Source organism: Panthera uncia, chromosome C2 (genome assembly GCF_023721935.1).
Source record: "Panthera uncia isolate 11264 chromosome C2, Puncia_PCG_1.0, whole genome shotgun sequence".
Taxonomy (NCBI): domain Eukaryota; kingdom Metazoa; phylum Chordata; class Mammalia; order Carnivora; family Felidae; genus Panthera; species Panthera uncia.
Window position 1 is genome coordinate 69,741,520 of NC_064810.1, and position 25,191 is coordinate 69,766,710.

Genomic DNA, 25,191 nt, shown 5'->3' on the forward strand with positions numbered 1-25,191 from the left:
CCCACCACCCCTGTCAGCCAGCAGTCATCAACATCAATGAAAGACCTTCCATGAGCAAAAATGACTAGGACTTGAAGAAAGTTCAGTTCATGATTAGCATATTGGGCAATAAAGCTTTTTGTGTGTATTTGTTTTTTAGCAATAATGTATTTTTTTTAACTTTATTCATTTATTTTTGAGTCAAAAAGAGAGAGGGGGAGAGCATGAGTGGGAGAGAGACAGAGAGACAGAGAGACAGAGAGAGAGAGAGAGAGAGAGAATCCTAAACCAGCTCTGCCAGTGCAGAGCTGGACATGGGGCCTGAACCCACGAACTGTTAAGATCATGACCTGAGCCAAAACTCAGAGTCAGACACTTAACCAATTGAGCCACCCAGGTGCCCCAGCAATAAAGTATTTTTATTTTTATTTATTTTTTTAAGTTTACTTATTTATCTTGAGAAAGAGAGAGAGTGAGAGAGAAAGAGAGAAAGTGTGAGCGGGGTAGGGGCAGAGAGAAAGGGAGAATCCCAAGCAGACTCCGCACCCCTGTGCAGAGCCCAGTGGGGGGGGCTTGAACCCATGAACTGTAAGATCATGACCTGAAGCTGAAGTCAGACGCTTAACCAAGTGAGCCACCCAGGCACCCCAATAAACTATTTTCAAATTACGGTATGTACATCGTGGGGTACCTGGTTGGCTCAGTGAGTAGAATAGAGTAGAGCATGCACTCTTGATCCTGGGGTGGCAAATTCAAGCCCCATGTTGAGTGTAGAGATAACTTTTAAAAAAACAAAAATGGTATGTACATTGTTTTTATTAGACATAATGCTACTGCACACTTAACAGAGTGTGGTATAGTATAAACATAACTTTTATATGTACTAGGAAACAAAAAAATTCATTTGACTTGCTTTATTGCGGTGGTCTGGAGCCAAACCTGATATTTCTCTAAGGCATACCTATACCTAATTTTAGAACATTTACATCACCCCTCAAAAACTATGTCCCTGAGGCATCTGGATGGCTCAGTTGGTTAAGCGTCCGACTCTTGATTTTGGCTCAGGTCAGGATGGATGTGAGAGGTGGGGAGAGGAAGTTTTTAAGGATGATTCCCAGGTTTCTGGATGGATAAATAAACAAGTTTTCTACTGAAACAACTTAGCTAATCTACAGTGAAGTCTTATGGACAAAAATTAATTTCCATGTCTTTAACTTTAAATATTGCCAGATATTTAGAAACATCTAGCCCATTTTGTTATTGTGTTGCCCCAGAAAAAGGAAAAGTGCTATAAAATTTGCCAGTGCCACGATTTCATTAGTGACTCTCACACTCCACAGTGTTTGTGTAACCTATGAGTATCTTTTTTAATATATGAAATTTATTGTCAAATTGGTTTCCATACAACACCCAGTGCTCATCCCAAAAGATGCCCTCTTCAATACCCATCACCTACCCTCCTCTCCCTCCCATTCCCCATCAACCCTCAGTTTGTTCTCAGTTTTTAAGAGTCTCTTATGCTTTGGCTCTCTCCCACTCTAACCTCTTTCTTTCTTTTTCCTTCCCCTCCCCCATGGGTTCCTGTTAAGTTTCTCAGGATCCACATAAGAGTGAAAACATATGGTATCTGTCTTTCTCTGTATGGCTTATTTCACTTAGCATCACACTCTCCAGTTCCATCCATGTTGCTACAAAGGGCCATATTTCATTCTTTCTGATTGCCACGTAGTACTCCATTGTGTATATAAACCACAATTTCTTTATCCATTCATCAGTTGATGGACATTTAGGCTCTTTCCACAATTTGGCTATTGTTGAGAGTGTTGCTATAAACATTGGGGTACAAGTGCCCCTATGCACCAGTACTCCTGTATCCCTTGGGTAAATTCCTAGCAGTGTTACTGCTGGGTCATAGGGTAGGTCTATTTTTAATTTTTAGAGGAACCTCCACACTGTTTCCCAGAGTGGCTGTACCAGTTTGCATTCCCACCAACAGTGCAAGAGGGTTCCCGTTTCTCCACATCCTCTCCAGCATCTATAGTCTCGTGATTTGTTCATTTTGGCAACTCTGACTGGCGTGAGGTGATATCTGAGTGTGGTTTTGATTTGTATTTCCCTGATAAGGAGCGACGTTGAGCATCTTTTCATGTGCCTGTTGGCCATCCGGATGTCTTCTTTAGAAAAGTGTCTATTCATGTTTTCTGCCCATTTCTTCACTGGGTTATTTGTTTTTCGGGTGTGGAGTTTGGTGAGCTCTTTATATAGATTTGATACTAGCCCTTTGTCCAATATGTCATTTGCAAATATCTTTTCCCATTCCGTTGCTTGCCTTTTAGTTTTGTTGATTGTTTCCTTTGCTGTGCAGAAGCTTTTTATCTTCATAAGGTCCCAGTAGTTCATTTTTGCTTTTAATTCCTTGCCTTTGGGGATGTGTCAAGTAAGATATTGCTGCGGCTGAGGTCAGAGAGGTCTTTTCCTGCTTTCTCCTCTAGGGTTTTGATGGTTTCCTGTCTCACATTCAGGTCCTTTACCCATTTTGAGTTTATTTTTGTGAATGGTGTGAGAAAGTGGTCTAGTTTCAACCTTCTGCATGTTGCTGTCCAGTTCTCCCAGCACCATTTGTTAAAGAGACTGTCTTTTTTCCATTGGATATTCTTTCCTGCTTTGTCAAAGATTAGTTGCCCATACTTTTGTGGGTCTAGTTCTGGGGTTTCTATTCTATTCCACTGGTCTATGTGTCTGTTTTTGTGCCAATACCATGCTGTCTTGATGATTACAGCTTTGTAGTAGAGGCTAAAGTCTGGGATTGTGATGCCTCCTGCTTTGGTCTTCTTCTTCAAAATTACTTTGGCCATTCGGGGCCTTTTTGTGGTTCCATATGAATTTTAGGATTGCTTGTTCTAGCTTTGAGAAGAATGCTGGTGCAATTTTGATTGGGATTGCATTGAATGTGTAGATAGTTTTGGGTAGTATTGACATTTTGACAATATTTATTCTTCCAACCCATGAGCACGGAATGTTTTTCCATTTCTTTATATCTTCTTCAATTTCCTTCATAAGCTTTCTATAGTTTTCAGCATACAGATCTTTTACATCTTTGGTTAGATTTATTCCTAGGTATTTTATGCTTCTTGGTGCAGTTGTGAATGGGATCAGTTTATTTGTCTTTCTGTTGCTTCATTATTAGTGTATAAGAATGCAACTGATTTCTGTACATTGATTTTGCATCCTGCGACTTTGCTGAATTCATGTATCAGTTCTAGCAGACTTTTGCTGAAGTCTGTCGGATTTTCCATGTATAATATCATGTCATCTGCAAAAAGTGAAAGCTTGACTTCATCTTTGCCACTTTTGATGCCTTTGATTTCCTTTTGTTGTCTGATTGCTGATGCTAGCACTTCCAACACTGTGGTAAACAACAGCGGTGAGAGTGGACATCCCTGTCGTGTTCCTGATCTCAGGGGGAAAGCTCTCAGTTCTTCCCCACTGAGGATGATATTAGCTGAGAGCTTTTCATAAATGGCTTCTATGATGTTTAAGTATGTTCCTTCTATCTCGACTTTCTCCAGGGCTTTTATTAAGAAAGGATGCTGAATTTTGTCAAATGCTTTTTTCTGCATCGATTGACAGCATCATATGGTTCTTATCTTTTCTTTCATTAATGTGATGTATCACGTTGATTGATTTGCGAATGTTGAACCAGCCCTGCATCCCAGGAATGAATCCCACTTGATCATGGTGAATAATTCTTTTTATAAGCTGTTGAATTCGATTTGCTAGTATCTTATTGAGAATTTTTGCATCCATATTCATCAGGGATATTGGCCTGTAGTTTTCTTTTTTTACTGGGTCTCTGTCTGGTTTAGGATCAAAGTAATACTGGCTTCATAGAATGAGTCTGGAAGTTTTCCTTCTCTTTCTATTTTTTGGAATAGCTTGAGAAGGATAGGTATTATCTCTGCTTTAAATGTCTGGTAGAACTCCCCTGGGAAGCCATCTGGTCCTGGACTCTTATTTGTTGGGAGATTTTTGATAACTGATTCAATTTCTTCGCTGGTTATGGGTCTGTTCAAGCTTTCTATTTCCTCCTGATTGAGTTTTGGAAGTGTGTGGGTGTTTAGGAATTTGTCCATTTCTTCCAGGTTGTCCAGTTTGTTGGCATATAGGTTTTCATAGTATTCCCTGATAATTTCTTGTATTTCTGAGGGATTGGTTGTAACAATTCAATTTTCATTCATGATTTTATCTATTTGGGTCATCTCCCTTTTCTTTTTGAGAAGCCTGGCTAGAGGTTTATCAATTTTGTTTATTTTTTCAAAAAACCAACTCTTGGTTTCATTGATCTGCTCTGCAGTTTTTTTAGATTCTATATTGTTTATTTCTGCTCTGATATTTATTATTTCTCTTCTTCTGCTGGGTTTGGGGTGTCTTTGCTGCTCTGCTTCTATTTCCTTTAGGTGTGCTGTTACATTTTGTATTTGGGATTTTTCTTGTTTCTTGAGATAGGCCTGGATTGCAGTGTATTTTCCTCTCAGGGCTGCCTTCGCTGCATCCCAAAGCATTTGGATTGTTGTATTTACATTTTCGTTTGTTTCCACATATTTTTTAATTTCTTCTCTGATTGCCTGGTTGACCCATTCATTCTTTAGTAGGATGTTCTTTAACCTCCATGTTTTTGGAGGTTTTCCAGACTTTTTCCTGTGGTTGATTTCAAGCTTCATAGCATTGTGGTCTGAAAGTATGCATGGTATGATCTCAATTCTTGTATACTTATGAAGGGCTGTTTTGTGACCCAGTATGTGATCTATCTTGGAGAATGTTCCATGTGCACTCGAGAAGAAAGTATATTCTGTTGCTTTGGGAGGCAGAGTTCTAAATATATCTGTCAAGTCCATCTGATCCAATGTATCATTCAGGGTCCTTGTTTCTTTACTGACCATGTGTCTACATGATCTATCCATTGTTGTAAGTGGGGTGTTAAAGTCCCCTGCAATTACCACATTCTTATCAATAAGGTTGCTTACGTTTGTGAGTCATTGTTTTATATATTTGGGGGCTCCTGTATTCGGCACATAGACATTTATCATTGTTAGCTCTTCCTGATGGATAGACCCTGTAATTATTATATAATGCCCTTCTTCATCTCTTGTTACAGCCTTTAATTTAAAGTCTAGTTTGTCTGATATAAGTATGGCTACTCCAGCTCTCTTTTGACTTCCAGTAGCATGAAAGATAGTTCTCCATCCCCTCCCTTTCAATCTGAAGGTGTCCTCAGGTCTGAAATGAGTCTCTTGTAGACAGCAAATAGATGGGTCTTGTTTTTTTTATCCATTCTGATACCCTAGGTCTTTTGGTTGGCGCATTTAGTCCATTTACATTCAGTGTGACGTCTGTAGGTTTCATGCTTGTAGCAATGTCTCTGGTACTTTGTCTCACAGGATCCCCCTTAGGATCTCTTGTAGGGCTGGTTTAGTGGTGATGAATTCCTTCAGTTTATGTTTGTTTGGGAAGACCTTTATCTCTCCTTCTATTCTAAATGACAGATTTGCTGGATAGAAGATTCTTGGCTGCATATTTTTTCTGTTCATCACATTGAAGATTTCCTGCCATTCCTTTCTGGCCTGCCAAGTTTCAGTAGAGAGATCCATCATGAGTCTTATCAGTCTCCCTTTATATGTTAGAGCACATTTATCCCTAGCTGCTTTCAGAATTTTCCTTGTATTTTGCCAGTTTCATTATGATATGTCGTGCAGAAGATGGATTCAAGTTACGTCTGAAGGGAGTTCTCTGTGCCTCTTGGATTTCAATGCCTTTTTCCTTCCCCAGATCAGGGAAGTTCTCAGCTATTATTTCTTCAAGTACACCTTCAGCACCTTTCCCTCTCTCTTCCTCCTCTGGAATACCAATTATGCGTAGATTATTTCTCTTTAGTGCATCACTTAGTTCTCTAATTTTCCCCTCATACTCCTGGATTTTTTTTATCTTTTTCTCAGCTTCTTCTTTTTCCATAATTTTATCTTCTAGTTCACCTATTCTCTCCTCTGCCTCTTCAATTCAAGCTTGGTCGTCTCCATTTTATTTTGCAGCTCATTAATAGGATTTTTTAGCTCCTCCTGGCTGTTCCTTAGTCCCTTGATCTCTGTAGCAATAGATTCTCTGCTGTCCTTTATACTGTTTTCAAGCCCAGCGATTAATTTTATGACTATTATTCTAAATTCACTTTCTGTTATATTGTTTAAATCATTTTTGATCAGTTCGTTAGCTGTCGTTATTTCCTGGAGGTTTTTTTGAGGGGAATTCTTCAGGTTCGTCCTTTTGGATAGCCCCTGGAGTGGTGCGGAACTGCGGGGCACTTCCCCTGTGCTGTCTTGAATAACTTGCGTTGGTGGGCGGGGCCGCAGTCAGACCTGATGTCTGCCGCCAGCCCACCGCTGGGGCCACAGTCAGACTGGTGTGTACCTCTCTTCCCTTCTCCTAGGGGTGTGATTCACTGTGGGGTGGCGTGGCCCCTCTGGGCTACTTGCACACTGCCAGGCTTGTGGTGCTGGGGATCTGGCATATTAGCTGGGGTGGATCGGCAAGGTACACAGGGGTGGGAGGGGCAGGCTCAGCTCGCTTTTCCTTGGGTGATTCGCTTCGGGAGGGGCCCTGCGGCACCAGGAGGGAGTCAGACCTGCCACCAGAGGGATGGATCCTCAGAAGCACAACATTGGGTGTTTGCATGGTGCAAGCAAGTTCCCTGACAGGAACTGGTTCCCTTTGGGATTTTGGATGGGGGATGGGCGAGGGAGATGGCGCTGGCGAGCGCCTTTGTTCCCCACCACGCTGCACTCTGTCATCCAGGGCTCAACAACTCTCCCTCCCGTTGTCCTCCAGGCTTCCGGCTCTCCAAGCAGAGCTGTTAACTTATAATCTTCCAGATGTTAAGCCCCGCTTGCTGTCAGAACACACTCCCTCTGGCCCCTCTGCTTTTGCCAGCCAGACTTGGGGGCTCTGCTTTGCTGGCGGGCTGCCCCTCCGCCCCGGCTCCCTCCCGCCAGTCCGTGTAGCGTGCACCACCTCTCTGCCCTTCCTACCCTCTTCTGTGGGCCTCTCGTCTAATCTTGGCTCTGGAGAATCCGTTCTGCTAATCTTCTGGTGGTTTTCTGGGTTATTTAGGCAGGTGTGGGTGGAATCTAAGTGATCCGCAGGACGCAGTGAGCCCAACGTCCTCCTACTCCGCCATCTTCCCCTCACTGCAACCTATGAGTATCTTAATGAAATTAGCATGTTTTATAAAAGGTCTATAAATAAATTGTTAAACAGAGCAACAGGATCACTTTTGCTGGCCGTTGCTTGCTCAAGGATAAATGGGAAAGAGTTATAATGGTACTAAAAGAAATCCAGTCTTTTCTTTTTTTTTTTTTTCCCAAAAATATGAATTTCCCAACTTGGCCCACTAAAAGCTAAGAGAAGCACCAATAACCTAGCAGCAAGGAACACAGTGCCTAGGTTGTGGTTTCTAAAAGCTATTCCCCATTAAATGGAACTAGTGCTCCTTGGAAGATTAGCTGATGCCCAAATCTAGGATAGGGTGTATGCTTATTAGCCTGGCACATCCTGCTATACAGAAAAAAGGAAGTAAGGAAGGAAGCTATCAAAAAGCAATGAGACTTGGGGCGCCTGGGTGGGTCAGTTAAGTGTTCAACTCTTGATTTCGGCTCAGGTCATAATGTCATGGGTCATGCAGGAATTGAGCCCTATGTCGGGCTCTGTGCTATTAGCATGTAGCCTGCTTGGGATTCTCTTTCTCTCTCTCTGCCCCTCCCTCATTTTGCTCTTTCTCACAATAAATAAAAATAAAACATAAAAAACAAAAAACAAAAAACCAACTAATGAATCTTGCCAAAAGGACTCAGGAACCCACAGAGACAAAGACTCCAACTGGAGTCATTTAAAAACAGTATTCCAAGGCACCTGGGTGGCTGAGTGGGTTGAGTGTCTGACTGCTGATTTCAGCTCAAGTCATGATCTTATACAGTTCAAGAGTTTGAGCCACAGTGGGGCTCTGCACTGACAGCATGAAGCCTGCTTGTGATTCTTTCTCTCCCTCTCTTTCTCTCTCTCTCTCTCTCTCTCTCTCTCTCTGCCCCTCCTCTACCCTTGTGCATGTGCTCTCTATCTCAAAATAAATAAACTTAAAAAAAAAATGATTTTCTCTCTCCCCCTCTGCCCCTCCCCTGCTTGTGTGCACACATGTGCTCTCTAATTAAAATTTTAAAATAGGAGCACCTGGGTGGCTCAGTTGGTTAAGGATCCGACTTTGGCTCAGGTTATGATCTCTTGGTTTGTGAGTTAGAGTCCCACATCAGGCTCTGTGCTGACAGCTCAGAGTCTGGAGCCTGCTTCAGACTCTGTCTCCCTCTCTCTCTGCCCCTCTCCTACTCATGCTCGCTCTCTCTCTCTCTCTCTCTCTCAAGAATAAACAAAAAATAATAAAAATAAAATTAAAAATAAAATAAAATACAGTATTCTACAGCTTTACCAGAAAGTTCTACTGCTTTTTTTTTTTTAAGTTTATCTATTTTGAGAGAGAGAGAGAGAGAGAGAAAGAGGGAGGGAGGGAGGGAGGGAGGGAGGGAGGGAGAGTGTGTTTTTGGGCATGTGCCTGTGTGAGTTGTGTCCATGAACAGGGGAGGGGCAGAGAGAAAGGATCCCAAGCAAGCGCCACACTCAGCAGGGAGCCCAACGAGGAACTCCCTGAGAAGGACTCGATCCCACCACCCTGGGATCATGACCTGAGCTGAAATCAAGGGTTGGATGCTCAACTGACTGAGCTACCCAGGTGCCCTAGAAAGTTCTACTGCTTTAAATAAAAAACCAGGATTCTCGGGGTGCCTGGATGGCTCAGTCGATTAGGTGTCTGACTCTTGATTTCAGCTCAGGTCATGATCTCATGGTTTGTCGGATTGAGCCCCACTTCGGGCTCTGCTCTGACAACACTGAACCTGCCTGAGATTCTTTCTCACCCTCTCTCTTTGCCCCTTCCCGACTCTCGCACATGCACTTGTGTGCTCTCTCTCAAAATAAAGTTTAAAAACTAGGAATCTATACTTTATCAATTTCATTTATAATTTTAAAAACTTGTTCAGATTAGTCTTTCCTTTATATTAGCATGGCCTCTAAGTATTAGAAATAAATCTCATAATGCCTGGAATTCTGTTCTATTCGTTACTATACCTCAGGGCCCCATTTATTGAATGAATGAATGAATGGAATTGCTATAGGTAATGAGAACTAAATAAAATTCAAAGACTATTTTATTTTACTTCAATGTAAAATATATTTTCTTAAGCTAATATTAATGTCATATAACATTCTTACAGCTGTCTTACCCAGTGTCCTCCATTAATGCCAGAGTGATTCGAGAGAAGACTCGGTTCTGGGTGTGAGAACCAGTCATTGCTTCATTCTGAAAATCAAAAGATTTTAAATTAGAAGGCCAGATGTCTTGAAACTCCCAATAATTTCCATGATTACTTTGACGTATATGTAAAATGTCTCAAGTGTGAGAGGCTCACTTATTCACTTCAAGTAGTGAAATAAATAAGCCTTCCTTAATTAATTTATTTATGTATCTATGTATCTATCTACCTATCTATCTATCTATCATGACAAGACTGAAGCTTAAAGCAAAATCTGCTTTCTGCCTTAAATGACTATATTATGTACAATTTCCCAGAAATGGCAGACAACCAGCATTTAGAACTCTGATGAATATGAAAATAACTATACATAAGCAGAAATGCTGTAAAAATATTATAATATCTAGACAAAGTAAAGTGAGTGGTTGAGACAGATGCCCACAGAATATTAGAGGGGGTGAATATTGACCTGAATTTAATTAAAAAAAAAAAAAAAAAAAAAAAACGCTTTTATAACCTTCAAACTATGATCACAGAAATACACATCAATATATAAAACAAGTATCACAGAATCATAGGATCAAAGAAGTTGCATGAGGGACCTAAAATGCCATCAAAGTCTACTATCTACCCAGTGTTTTAATTCATATCATGTAATTCCTACAGCAGCTCTGATTATTCTTCAAATCCTTATGTTGAATACTGGATGGTCACCTCAAGTACTTTAATATCACTAAAAAAAATAGTTCAAGGATACAAAGTTGATTTCAGAGAAAGGCAACCATTAATGAAATTAATACTCTCACGTTTCTACTGCAAAAATAAATAAATTTTCATGTCTGGTCAATCTACAGTTTTCTTAAGAGAATCACTTGGGAAAATTGCTTAAGGAAAATAAAAGAACTAAAAGTCCCATGGGAGAAACAAGTGTAATGTGTCTTCCATAAGTTTCCATCACTATTATTTTGTGGTCACCTGGATAAGAATGGTCAGCAGAAGCATTAATTTCACTCCTTTGTAATTTTGCTAACTTGTATATAAGCTTAAAAAAATACACACACACACACACACACACACACACTCTCTCTCTCTCTCTCTCTCTCTCTCTCTCTCTCTGAGCTAGAAATTCCATTTCCAGGGATTTATCTTTCTCTTTTTTAAAAAATTTTTTAATGTTTATTTTTGGGACAGAGAGAGACAGAGCACGAGCAGGAGAGGGGCAGACAGGGAGGGAGACACAGAATCTGAAGCAGGCTCCAGCCTCTGAGCTGTCAGCACAGAGCCTGACATGGGGCTCAAACTCACGAACCACAGGATCATGACCTGAGCCAAGGTTGGACACTTAACAAATTGAGTCACCCAGGCACCCCTATCTTTTCTATTTCTATGTAAATACATCTGACCTTGAGTTAACTTCCTAGTTCTGCTCTCCTAGAAACCTAAAAAAGGTGGAATGTCAACCGTCTCACCAGGCAACAGTGGTGTGATGCCTCAGGACATCAGAGTAAATGATGGACTTGGTAAATGAACATGAATACCTGTTGGTAAGCCATAGCCTGGAACATCCCCATGTGCACAGATTCTTATGGGGATGTCACTTACAGAGATCTAGAAGTTATGTCTATGGAACTGTTAAAAATAAATATATTAGTCTTTATTTGAGACATAGTACTTCTAAGCCAGGCTGGTTCTTGCACCCCCCCCCCCCCCTGTATGGCCTTCTGCTCCTATATTTAAGCTGGAGTGCAGAGAGAGAGAGGCATGAATGACAGCCCCTAGACTGTTGTGTGGAGCATGAAAAAAATGCCTGACTTCTACCATGCTGGCATGCTGTGTCTTGTATCTTTCCAAGTAAATGTTTTTTCAATGACGCTTGTTAGGTCTTGTGAGTCTGAAGGCATGTTTAGTTGAACCTAAGAATACCCACTGAAATGCCACTCCTGAAAGATATCACAGATATAAATAAAGTGCTCATCACAACATTTTTAAAATAATAAATTTTAAAGTGGCTGGCTGGCTCATGGTAGAATGTGTGACTCTTGATCTGGGCATTGTAAGTTCAAGCCCCACATTGGATGCAGAGATTACTTAAAAATAAAATCTTAAGACATAAATAAAATAAAAAATTTAAAACACAGTTGTTCATTAACACAGGACTGTTGTTACATTCATATAATGAATCATGTTGGTTTATAATGACTTATCCCTGGGTTTTAATATTTTGTGCAACGGAGCAACAGCAGCTAAATATAAAGTACACTGTGACAGCTGAAGATAGCAACAGAGGAATGCTGTGCATGATACCCATTTACTCCATGTTCTTCTACTTGGTTCAATATGGCCAGAGGCTCTTAGAAGTGCTTATTGCATGATTCTAATTTTGTACATTTTGCTCTTGTCCCCATTACTCAATTTAGTCTCTGTTCCAACTACCATTGCTTTTTGTTGTTGTTTAAGGTAAAGAAATATTAGAGTAAATAAAGGAGTTTATTTACTGGAAATATGTTTAAAATTGAGCTAGCACTTTATTGTGACTTACTGCTTTTGTTAGTGGCATGGTATTTGTTTTTCCCATGAGTCTTATTTTTAGTGTTCAATTTTAAAGAGCCTTTTTAGGAAAGCATACACTGCCATTACATCAGGAGCACCTGTACTGCTTGGAAAAATGTCTAAGATATATTATGAAGTGGAAAATTGTTCATTAACATATGAATTCATTTAATGAAAAACCTGTGTGTTAGTGTGTGCATCTCTACATATACATAACATTTCTTGAAGCATATTCAAAAAAACTTAAATAGTGATTACATCTAGGGGCACCTGGGTGGCTCAACTGGTTGAGCATCAGACTTCAGCTCAGGTCATGATCTTGTGGTTCATGAGTTCAAGCCCTACATCGGGCTCGCTGCTGTCAGTGCAGAGCCTGCTTTGGATCCTCTATCTCCCTCTCTCTGCCCCTCTCTCACCTGTACGATCTCAAAAATAAATAAACATTAAAAAAAAAAAATAGTGATTACATCTAAAAAGCGGGTCTGGAGAGCTGAAGGGGAAAAGAAACTTTAAGTTACCAAATGTTTTTAGGTTTACATAGAGTTCACCTAATGGAAAAGAAAGGGAAATTGAAAAGAGGGGGAGGATTTATTTTAGTGGCTGCCTATCAAACACTGGAGTTTTAAAAAGAGGCAAGGAGTTAACCAAACAAAACAAAAACAACCCAAGGAGGTCAGTTAACGTTCATTCTAGCTCACTACTGATTGGAACTTATTAATGAGAAACTGCTTGTTAAGAGAAAAAAGGGGCAACTGGGGGGCTCAGTCAGTTAAGGGACCGACACCTGATTTTGGCTCAGTTCATGATCTCACAGTTTGTGATATCTGGCCCCAAGATGGGCTCTGCACTGACAGTGCAGAGCCTGCTTGGAATTCTCTCTCTCCCTCTCTCTTTGCACCACCCCAGGTTGCATGTGCACGCTCTCTTTCTCAAAAATAAAACATAAACTTAAAAAAATTACTTTTATTAAAAAAGAATTTCTTTCATTAAAGAAAAAACGCCTAGTAAAATTTTAAAATAAACTGACCTCTAATAACCGCTTTTCCCAATGGTTGAGCTCAGTGCCCATGCCACCTTGATTTTCGAGTTCCATTCCCTCCAGAATTGGACAGTTAAAATGTTTTCGCGCTTCATCCTAAGAATCAGAAAAAAAAAAAATAAACCCTACAAAAGTACAATATAATAACAGCAGAGTCTATAACATAGATATGGTAAAGTAGCCATTAAAGAATTACTTTGGTGAGAAGTGAAAACATCTTTTAAAAATATGGTTTTTAATGTAATTAAATATATTTTGATACTATTACATTCCTCTGCTAGTAAATTCTCTTAACATTTTTTCCTCTATTTGAAGATTTTGTCACATATATTTCAAAAAAACTATAGACTAACACGATTGCCATTTATAACTATTATGTCAACAATGTTTTCAATGAAGGGATCAACTGCTCTTATTATAGATATAGTCTTGGAAGAAAAATAAGTTCTTCATTAAAATACAATTTTGCTCATTTGGTTTTTCCTGTCCTTTAGTTAGAAATTTCCAGTGACAGGAGGGGTGCCCTGAGTGGCTCAGTCGGTTGGGTGTCCGACTTTGGTTCAGGTCATCATCTCTCCATTCGTGAGTTTGAGCCCCACATCAGGCTCTGTGCTGACAGCTGAGAGCCTGGAACCTGCTTTGGAGTGTCTCCCTCTCTCTCTGCCCCTGCCCCACTCACACTCTGTCTCTGTCTCTCAAAAATGAATAAACGCTCAAAAAAAAAATTTTTTTTTTTAAAGAAATTTTCAATGATAGGAAATATCCCAAGAACAGTGCAAAAATCCACAAGGCAGGGGCACCTGGCTGGCTCAGTCAGTACAGCATGCAACTTTTGATCCTAGCATTGTGAATTTACGTTGGGGGTAGTTTATTTAAAAAATAAGAGGGTGGAATGGTTAATTTTATTAATTAAATGGTTAATTTAATAATAATTAAATGGTAAATTAGTTAGTGGTTAATTTTATTAACCATTGGCTTGGCTAGGCCACAGTGCCCAGATATTTGATCAAACATTATTCTGAATGTTTCAGTAAGGGTGTTTTGGGGTAAGATTAATAATTAAATTAGTAGACTTGAAGTAAAGCAGATTACCCTCCATAATACAGACAGGCCTCATCCAATCAGTTGAAGGCCTTAATAGAACAAAGACTGACTTTTCCTGAGCAGGAAGGAATTCTGCCAGCTTATTGCCCTTGGACTCAAAATGCAACTCTTCCCTGAGTGTCCAGCCTGCTAGCCTACTCCATCAGAGTTTGGAATCTCCAAACCTCCACAATTGCACGAGCCATTTCTTTCAAATAAATTTTCTTCTCTCTCTCTCATTTCTAGCCCTATTTATTGGGCAACACATTTTGTTGGCTCTATTTCTTTGGACAACCTTGACTATTATGGACTAGTATTGAAATGATCAGCAATTATACAAATAGTACCAGTCATCCTAAGAGGTATCATAGTAGAGGGACATTGGCTTAAAGCAGTAAGTAGAATGGAGCCATGAGAGTTATTGACAAATTTCCATTTCTTCAGATTTCTCTTGGCTTGTAGCTTTACTGTACTGCCTTTATATTAGTTTCCTTATTATAGGCTCTGAAATTTACTTTTAAGTTCTTCAGCAATAATGATTAGTAGAGAAAAGACCATAAGAAATGAAAAGAGTAGATGGTTCATGAAACATGAAGTTGGGTAATACATACGACAACACGAGGTGTTACTAGAAGATACACAGTGTGAGGAACTATCTTATTATCTCGAACATTCCATAATCTCTCCACCTTTCGAACTACTTTATCACTCCATTGATATAATCCAAGACTGCAATTAAAGAATAAAAGACAGTCATTTTGCAAATTCATCACAGCTTTAAATAGTGAAAGTATTTATGAACATCAATATGCAATTAAGATATTTGAGTTTACTATATACCAAATACTGCAACATACATGACAACATTTTCTAATCTTTTCAACAACCTGATGAGATTATCATCAATATTGTGCAGATAGAGATGGAAGGGTAGATAGAGGAAATAACTTCTCAAGTTCACAAAGCTAATACTTTGTTCAGATGATGATGAATTACTCCCTTTTAACACAAATTTTGGATAAAACGAAAGCAAGTCCAGAGACATATCCAAGCACATAAGGAAACTTAATAACAACAAAAAACAGCATTTTAAAAAAATGGCATTTTAATTTAGTGGGAAAGTACAATTTATTTATTAACTGTGATGTAACACTGGTTATCCATCTAGAAAAAAGTTAAATCCCTATTTCATCCCATATACAGAAATAAATTCCGAGAAGATGTCAGCAAAGATGGCAGACCTCTGAAAATTCTCTGTTCTTGAAAGCAGTGAGAAAAGTGGCAAAATGCCTAATCAACTTTTCAGAACTTTGGAAATTAACAAAGGCTTTCAGCAATCCAGGAAGCATTAAAAGAAAAAAAAGGATAGGAGTGCCTGGGAGGCTCAGTCAGTCAAGCGTCCGACTCTTGATTTCAGCTCAAGTCATGATCATGAGATCGAGCCCCTCACTGCTAGTGTGGAGCCTGCTTGGGATTCTCTCTCTCCCTCTCTCTCTCTGCCCCTCCCCTGCTCTTGCATACACACTTTCTCTCAAAATAAACAACAAAAAAATTGTTTAAAAAATAGATAAATCTCAGTAAGAACTGCAAGCTTTGTGGCATTTTCCCATGCCTTGGCAGCCCTGAAAACTAACAGCCCGCAATCACAGTAAAAACCAGCAAACTTGGCAGCCACTATAGAGGTGGTAGAATGGGGGTGACTGGAAGAACACATTAAAAACAGCCCCCATAATCCAACTCTATCTACAAGAAACACAGTTCAGACTCAAGGACACACATAGGTTGAATGTAAAAGAATTAAACAGATAATACCATGCAAACAGTACTCAAATGAGAGCTGGAACGACTACACCAGTATCAGACAAAATAGACCTTAAAACAAAAGTTGTTAGTAGAAATAAAGAGGGACGTTCTATAATGATGAAAAGGTCAATCCACCCAGAAGATATAATAGTTATAAACATATATATACCTCACAAAAGAACCCCAAAATACATGAAACAAAAATAAATTCCAAATGAATAAAAGCTATGAATGTAACAAATTGAAATAATTTACTAGAAGACAGGAGAATATTTTTATAATCATTGGAGGGAAGGAATTTCTCAAGCAACAGAAGAAAAAATAGATGACTTTAATGATATAAAAATTTTAAATTTTTCTATGAAAAAAATATTATAACGAAATAAGATAACTAAGTGGGACAAATATTTGCAACGAACATGAAAAAGGATTACTATCCCCCAATTATAAAGTACTCTTACAAAATCACTAGAAAAGGAAAAATAACCCAGGACTGGACAAAAGATATAAATAGGCTGTATACAAGTACAGAGGAAATTCAAATGGCTGAAACCTCAGTAGTAGTCCTAGAAGTATAAGATACCATCTTTTACTCTCAGATTGGCCTTAAAAAAAAAAAAAAATCTATAATATCCACTACTGGTAAGCATTTATATATCATTGGTGGGATATAATGACATCATTTATAATGGACATTAATTTTGATTTTTCCCCATAATCCATATCATTTTTTTCTGGCTTTTTTTCCCCCTAGATTACCTCAATCATCAACCCTATGAATCTCTCATTTTCACCAATAAAACAGAATAGAAAGAGGCTATATTTTCCCACTATTATTTTACGGAAATTTTAAACATACAAAATGTTGACAAAACTACAAAGAGCACAGCTGCAGATCTAATAATCTTCACTTCGATTCTGCAATTAACATTTTGTTTTATTTGTGTGTGTGTATGTGTGTGTGTGTGTGTATGTTGCCATATATCTGTTCATCTATCTATGCCTTGAAGATGCTATTTTTAATTCTTTTGATCTTTCTCCATAGCAAAGTAATGTTTAAACATCCATAGTGATCAAAGCCAGCAAGAAAACAGCTTTTACCTTATTAATAACTCCAAATATTCTCTTCATCATCTACATTTCAAGACAAATAGATTCTCCAAATAAATAGGTTAGGGACAAATCCAACTCTTCATGTGTCTATCAACTGAATTTCCTATCATTCTATTATCTCCATTCATACTGTAAGATTTGCTGCTTTTGAGGAATATCCTGAATACAAGAAAGTACTGCAAATTATGAGCTTAACAATAGTTCTTTTTTAATATTTATTTATTTACTGAGGGGGAAGAGGGGAAGAGAGAGGGAGAGGGAGGGAGGGGGAGAGAGCAGGACCATGAGTGGGGAAGGAAGAGAGAGGGAGAGAGAGAATCCCAAGCAGGTCCCACACTCAGCACAGAGCCCAACATGGGGCTTAATCTCACAACTGTGAGATCATGACCTCAGCCGAAATCAAGAGTTGGACGCTTAACCCACTGAGCTACCCAGGCGTCCCTTAACAAAAGTTCTTATGTGGGGGTATCTCTTTCTTCCTTAACTACATCACTATGTAGGTGATGCCTATCTCATCATTTATGTTTCTCATAAAGACCAAAATTCTTAGGAAAGACCAGACTCCTCCTACACCACCAAATGAACACAAACTATTTAAAGAAGGAAAATATCTATGTCCAATTAGAATTTGTTTCTTCACATGTACTCTAAAAAATACGATGAATAAAGTATTATCTGCTTCAATATTTAATTCTAGCTATTTTAATAGAGATCTCTGTAATTAAAGTAAAATATATACAAAGTAAACAAATTTGAAGTATAAGAATTAATGGTTTTTTTTTGAGGTGAGGGTGGAGCAGAGAGGAAGAATCCCAACCAGGCTCCACACTGTCAGCACAGATCAAGCGGAGCTTGATCTCACAAACCTCAAAATCATGTCCTAAGCCAAAACCAAGAGTCAGCTACTTAACCGACTGAGCCACCCAGGCACTCCAGGATTAATTAATTTTTAATTCCACATCCATATACCACTAATCTGATAAACATATGGAACAGTATAAGCACCCCCAGAAGGTTTTCTTGTGCTTCTTTCCAATCTATACTCAACTTCTCAACTTGTAGGTCATTTAACAGCTTGGCCCCTCTAGTAAAACCACTCATCTTTTATCATTGCTCTTTTTTAAAAACTACACAAATGGACTGACTTCTTTTGCTCAACATTAGATCTGTGATATTCATATATGTTATTGCATGTAACAATAGTATATTCTTTTTTAGTGCCTTGTAGTTTTCAATTATATGAATATATCATAATTTATTTATCCATGCTACAACAAAACTGCCGTGAACATTCTTGTGCTTATCTTTTTGTGGACATATGCTCTTAGAGATTTATATTTTATATAAATGAATGCAAATGGTTACAGATCTGTGACTGATACACTATAAAAAATTCTTGACACTTTTTTTTTAGTGTTTCTTAGTATTATTCATTTTAGGCCCTAACCCTCTAGATCACTGCTAGTATGTTGTACTAAATACAGTATCAGTTTACATGTAAATATTGCCATGATAGGTGATAATTATTTAAAAAAACAAAATATAGAGGCACCTGGATGGCTCAGTCAGTTAAGCTTCCGACTTTGGCTCAGGTCATCATTTCACGGTTCATGAGTGTGAGCCCCACTTCCGGCTCTGTGCTGACAGCTTAGAACCTGGAGGGTGCTTCAGATTCTGTGTCTCCCTCCCTCTCTCTCTCTGCCCTTCTCCACTCATACTCTATCTCAAAAATAAACATTAATAAACAAACAAACCAAAATATAACCAACTCATATTCTCCCATGGCCTGACTATACTGTACAGCAACACAAGTTACAATGTGGTGGAAAAGAGCTCTGCTGGCAAGAAGATTCCTGGCTCTTTGGGCAAGTCACTTAAGTTTTCTGCATCTTAACTGCTTCATCTCTAAAATGAAAGGGTAAAGCTAAATGGCCTCTTTTATCCTGTTTTAATAGCTATAGTTTTTTTAGGCTAGCCATGAAGCCACTATTATTTATGGCAACTATCATGCCATGAGTCTCAGATTCTAGTCTTAGCACCCACCTAAAAGAGAAGAACAAGAACAAAAAATAACAAATACCTATAATTAAAAGGTGGGAGACCATCTGCAAATCTTGAAGTTAGAGGATTTCCATCTTTATCATGGTAGAATGCAAATAGGCCAGCAGAGAAACCCTATAAAAAAAATTCAAAATGTCTCAGAGTGAAAAATATCAAGTCTGACTATATACATCATAACATGGTGCTATCAAAAGAGAACACTCATATAACCTTGTAAAAGCACCCAGCCAATACTTCTACTGAAATATGTCATATATTGGAATTGGAAAAAAATTAAGTATTCCATCTAATGAATTTTAAATTTCAATTACTTGAAGGAATTGTAAGTTAAGAAATCCAAAGTAATAGTGACAACATTCTTTGGTACTGGCATAAATAAGAAATTTGTTTAAGAATATATTTACCACAGTCGATCCTCTTCACATGAACTCATTACATAAACTCTATAATTGCACCCAGGGTATATTACCATTGAGAACAACTGACAATACAGTTTAGAAGTAGGAGGTGGACAATCAAGTGTGCTCCCTAAGAGCACTCAAAAAATTCAGTCTTTGATCCAAAAGTACACACACTAATACATATTTGTACTTAAAAAGACTGGAAGTGTGTGTGCATGTGTGTATGTACACTTAGGAAAAAAATAATGGAAACATATATCAAAATGTTAACTGTGGTTCTTCTGATGGTAGGGTAATGTATAAAATAACTCATATTCCCCTAATTATTTTACAATATGAATTTGTTACGTTTATAGTCACAATTTAAATACTATTTTTTTCAGAACCACTAATTAAACATTCCTTCAATGTTCAAGAAACTTAAAAAGGAGTTTATAATTTTGTTAATAAATGATGCTAAAGCACCGTTATGCCTTGGAATTATCTAAATTATATGTGGATAACATTTCATTAATAAAAATGAATACATTTTATGTATACATGGAAAGACTGGAAATTTCCCTCAATTATTTTATTCTTTACAATATATACAAATAAGTAAAACAATTTAACTTATAAAGCATTACCACATTCAAGAAGAAGGTATTGCTATCAATCATTCTAAATTACTGAATTAAATACTATTTTTAAGTCTTTAATTTAATTTTAATAAGATAATGGATACTTCACATAAAGGTATTAAAATTCCTGTTCTCTATCCTTCACCTCCCAAAATAGATGAGAAAATAGGCAAAAAAAAAAAAAAAAATTATTGCCATTTGATATCTATTTCATTAGTGAGATTTCTTTTCTTGCTCTTTCCTAATCTAATACCTAAAACAAAACACTTATGTGACTACTTCTTTATGTATGTTTCATACATTGAGAATATGCTATAGCTCATATCCAAATAACTAACAATCAGAAACGATCACTTAATTAATCAATTTGTTTGGCAAATTTCTTTGCTTACACAACTGTGGCCTCTGTGTCATTCAAAGCTTGCCAAAATGATTAATGGAATCCAGGTTATTCTTTTATTCCTGAATTTCTTCTTCTTTTTTAATCTCTGAAGATGCAAAGGACACTTAATTGAGTCAGCTAAGAAAATCGAAATAGCTTTCAATATACAATTCACTGAAGTTATACAAAGCTTAAAATAGTGTAATTTGCCTCATCCTTTATAATATTCTAAATATACATTTTTTCCCACTGTATCAGCTTGAACATTTTTCTAAGCACTCACATTTCAGAAGGTTTATTCGGTATTCAAAGCACCACAGGTAAGTGTAACTGATAGTTATGAACATACAAAACTTTATGGGGAATCTGTGTTAAACATTTAATTCTTACCATCTTCCAGGATAGGCTTTGAGACTTAAGTTAGTATTTAAAATTTCTTAGGTTTTTACAGTTTTTAAAATAATTCAAATATATAAAAAGTAAAAAAAAAATCCATAACAGAAACTTATGTATCCTCTTTAAGGCTATTTAAGATGTTAGTTTACCATATTTTCGGCAAACTTTTAAGAAATAAAACACTGCAGAGTAAATATTACTGAAGCTCCATTACCTAATCCTTTCTCCTCCTTCTTTTCCCAGAGGTAACCACTACACCTTGAAGTCACCGTGTATAACTTTCTTCTTTTTAAATGTTTATTTGAGGTGGCGGGGAGGGAGAGAGACGGAGGGGCAGAGAGAAAGAGTGAGAGAGAGAGAATCCCACTGTCAGTGCAGAGCCCAAGCCAGGGCTCGATCCTACGAACCGAAATGCGAGATCATGACTAGAGCTGAAATCAAGAGTCAGATACTTAACTGACTGAGCCACTCAGGTGTCCCAATGTACATAACTTTCATGCATTCTTTTATAGTCAATGGTATCTAGCTTTGAGACCCTCTGACTGCTAAAGTAAGTCTGAATACCTTCTTATACATGACTCAGCCAACTGTTTTTTTTTCTTTTCTGAATTGCCTGTTCATAACCTAATTTATCTCATGCCTGGGATCTCTGCATTCATGTTCATTTATATACCACATTTAAAATCTGCTGTTTCTCTCTGGTTCTCTCAACATTAAGTATCTATAGTTTTTAGCTCTTAGGAAGAATGAGTCTTGTTTCACCTCAATTAGCAGGTTCAGCTTACTTTTTTAAAAAATAAAAGAAAAACAGAGAATTCATTTTAGAATATTCTTACTTGAAGGATATAAATGTCTGGTTACATAGGTGTTTCAGTGAGTTATGTAATGTATTTGCTGATTTAAAGACTGAGGCTTGCATATTAAAGTCATACATGATAGCTCACTACGACTAATAAATAAGGGTGCTTGGGTGGCTCAGTCAATTAAGCATCTGCCTCTTGATTTTGGCTCAGGTCATTATCTCATGGTTTGTGAGTTCAGGCCCCATGTCAGGCTCCACACAGACAGAGTGGAGCCTGCTTGGGATTCTCTCTCTCTGTCCCCTTCTTCCCTGCACACACACACTCTCTCTTTCTCTCTCTCAAAAATAAATAAATTAAAAAAAAGACTAATAGATAACTGCCACTAATTTTATTATACCTTACTATATATAGCCTGGTGCTATAGGATTTCTGTTTTGTCTTAATCTCCAAGAAAAAACTCCACTGTACTATGTACTACTGTTCTCTTCATTTTAACAGATGAAACTGAGGCTTATGAAGCTAAATAATTTGCATAAGATCCCAAATATTTTTAGTGGTAGAGCTAAGAAGACTCACACCCCTAAATCTGTGTGATCTATTGTCTCTCAATCACTGCATTTTACTGCCATCTATTTTCTAAATACATAAATGGCATCAAGAAACCATTTCCTAGGGTTTTAGATAACTTTTTAATTTCCCAGATATATTATAAAAGTTCACTATTTTGGACAAATTGGGGAAAAGGAAGGAGGGTTTCTGAATCAGTGTATGTAAATTTTAGAAAGTCTAAGCAGACCGAGAGGACTTTTGAAATCAGACCTCTGCAGTAAGATCTAGAATTAGCATATCAGTTATCACTTTACAGGAAAGTGAATTTTTCTAAATTACTAAGTTGGTTTTTTTTTAAATTTTTTTTAACGTTTATTCATTTTTTGATACAGAGACAGAGCGTGAGTGGGGGAGGGGCAGAGAGCGAGGGAGACACAGAATCCGAAGCAAGCTCCAGGCTCGGAACTGACAGCACAGAGCCCGATGCGGGGCTCGAATTCACGGACCGTGAGATCATGACCTGAGCTGAAGTCGGACGCTTAACCTACTGAGCCACCCAGGCGCCCCACTAAGTTTTTTTCTTAAGAACAGTAATCATTTTCTCAAAAATCCTATTACCAGAGACCTAGTCATCTAGGTTTTACTGACATAAATCTAAGAATCCAAAATTTAACGTATATATCAAAATAACAGCATAATAAACAGAAAATTAATGCATGAAGGAAAGAACAGTAATTAACAGCAAAATTTACCAGGGCATGAATAATCTCATGTTTTACTGTGGACAGCATCCCAATAAACTCCTGAGGCTGGGTAGAGATCATATTTGGACACAGGTTAGCATATCCTGCTATTGGCCTGTTAAAATAGACATTGAATTTTTTATTATATTCCAGAAAAATCAGTATTATATTTACTAACTTATACTTTTCTAAAAAAAAAAACAAAAAACAAAAAACTGACCAGGTCAGAAAAATCTTTGCTAAATATCAAATGTCATTTTATACCATAATATCTAACTCACTATCTTATACTTTCAAGACATATACCTTTGTTTTCCTATGGTGTGGCCAATTAGCACCTGTCCTCACAAAAGTAAAGTTAATGTACACTTAAGTGTGAACTTGTAAAATATGTCAACATATACCAAAAGATAAGAATGGACTGAAAAACTTAAATTCTAACATGTTTTACTTGCAAAATCCATATCTGATTTCAGCATTTCACTACATTTATAGGCACATGGGATGAGCAGGTAGGTGGAGAGGGACGCTAGGTATACAATAGGATAATAAGCACATCATTCAGGTTGTTCAACCTTCTTATGCCCATCTTGCTATTCCCTTTCTCTGCCTGAACACTACCTTCATTCACATACAGATTTTTTATCTTCCCATCATCTTCTTTCATATTCTATACTTTCTAGAATCTATACAGTTCTATCACTTTCTGAGCCTAGAACCTGAGAGTCCAAGACCTGACTAGTACCCAATATAATTCAGTTAGTTACACCATGTACCTACCTGTCTTTCAAAAGCTGTGGCAAACAGACAACAGTAAGGACTCCAAAGTCCTTTCTCCCACCACTACCTCAACATTTTATCACAGAAATACCAAAAACTCACCAAAATGTAATCACCTTATACAAAGTAACATTTGCCTTAAGTAAAAAACATATGGTATATTTTGTTCATACTTGAAAACAACAGACTTACACTCAGAAAATAATTCACTTACCAAAACATTGCCACAGTGACCTCTAAAATATAAAATGGATATCACTGCCAGGCTTAAAACCCATCAGGGACTTCCTACAGCATTTAGAATAAAACATCCCTGTCTGCCTCTCCAATGCATTTCCTTTAGTTCTCATCTTCAAAAACAGCGTCCACTGAAGTGGCTTCTACTAAACAACAGGCACACATGGATTTTTCCTAACATAAGTCTTCCTCAAACTCTTTATCTGGCTGAAGCCCATCAATGTTCAGGTTACACCTAAAGTTTCACTCTTTCCAAGAGGCCGTCTGTGCTTAATTAATCTAAATTATGTTTCCCCCTTTGTTCTCTTTTATGCTATAGCACCCTTTTTTTCCCTATAAAGTATTGATCCTATTTTGAAATCACATTTATTTCTAAGTATATTTAATATCTGCCTGCCTCTGTAATTCCTATGTTCCATGAATGAGGCAGGTACATGGGTCTATTTTGTTCACTTAGTCTGCAAACACCATATTAGGCATTCAAGTATTCTTTGAATGAATTAATATGGCAGTTTTGAAGGAACGTTTCTCTTTCATCAAAAAGATTAAGAAAGAACAACTGCAGATACTGCTCTTTCTTCCAACATCAACATGCTCCTCAGAAAAAAACAATTCTTTTCCCAGATATATGAGTAGCTTCAATTTCACTGATACAAAGAACATTTACTCTTTTAGTTACTCATTTATATCAAATGTGAACCAAAAGCTAAAGTGCTTTAAGAAAACATAACAGCAGTGCAAAAAAACCTGAAATATGAAATTAGGTTATGGGATTCTCATCTGTGTGAAGATTCCTGTGCTGGATTCTCTCACCAAAAGACAACTAGATACTTTAGGTGTTTTCAGCATTGTCAGATGCTGAAAGGAGATGAACTACTCCAGACCCATCTCAACCTGGGATTTTATATTCCTGTCCCCATTTTCCAAAGGAAGCCATTCCCTTCCTAATACATAAGGTTCACTTTAATGTGTCTTTTAAGAAAAGTAGTAAAAGCTCATTGTAAAAAGTTATATATCCAAATAACATAGATATGTATAAAGAAAAACATGAAAATTCCAGTTTACAACCTACCCCCCTACAGAGGTAACTGCTACTAACAATTTGCCCAGAACTGAAGGGTTTCCCAGGATTTTCAGACACGGAAGTCTTGGCCAAACTGGATGGTTGGCAATTGTAATTATTTCTTTTTCCTTAGCACATTCAAGTATGTGTAATACACACACACACACACACACACACACACACAC

General features: G+C 37.7%; 1 protein-coding gene across 3 annotated transcripts in view; it reads right to left on the bottom strand.

The window, feature by feature from the left end:
- Positions 1–25,191, bottom strand: part of LMLN (leishmanolysin like peptidase) — a 138,432-nt gene that overhangs the window by 89,295 nt on the left and 23,946 nt on the right. For all 3 annotated transcript variants that reach the window (XR_007457285.1, XM_049628330.1, XM_049628331.1), the window contains exons 7-11: positions 22,936–23,041; positions 19,052–19,146; positions 14,667–14,784; positions 12,961–13,068; positions 9,354–9,430 (exon numbers count right to left, since the gene is read on the bottom strand). Coding sequence is in view for 2 of the 3 variants with exons in the window: in XM_049628330.1 (XP_049484287.1) it covers positions 9,354–9,430; positions 12,961–13,068; positions 14,667–14,784; positions 19,052–19,146; positions 22,936–23,041 (504 nt within the window). In the remaining variant the exon portion in view is untranslated. The remainder of the gene's footprint in view (positions 1–9,353; positions 9,431–12,960; positions 13,069–14,666; positions 14,785–19,051; positions 19,147–22,935; positions 23,042–25,191) is intronic.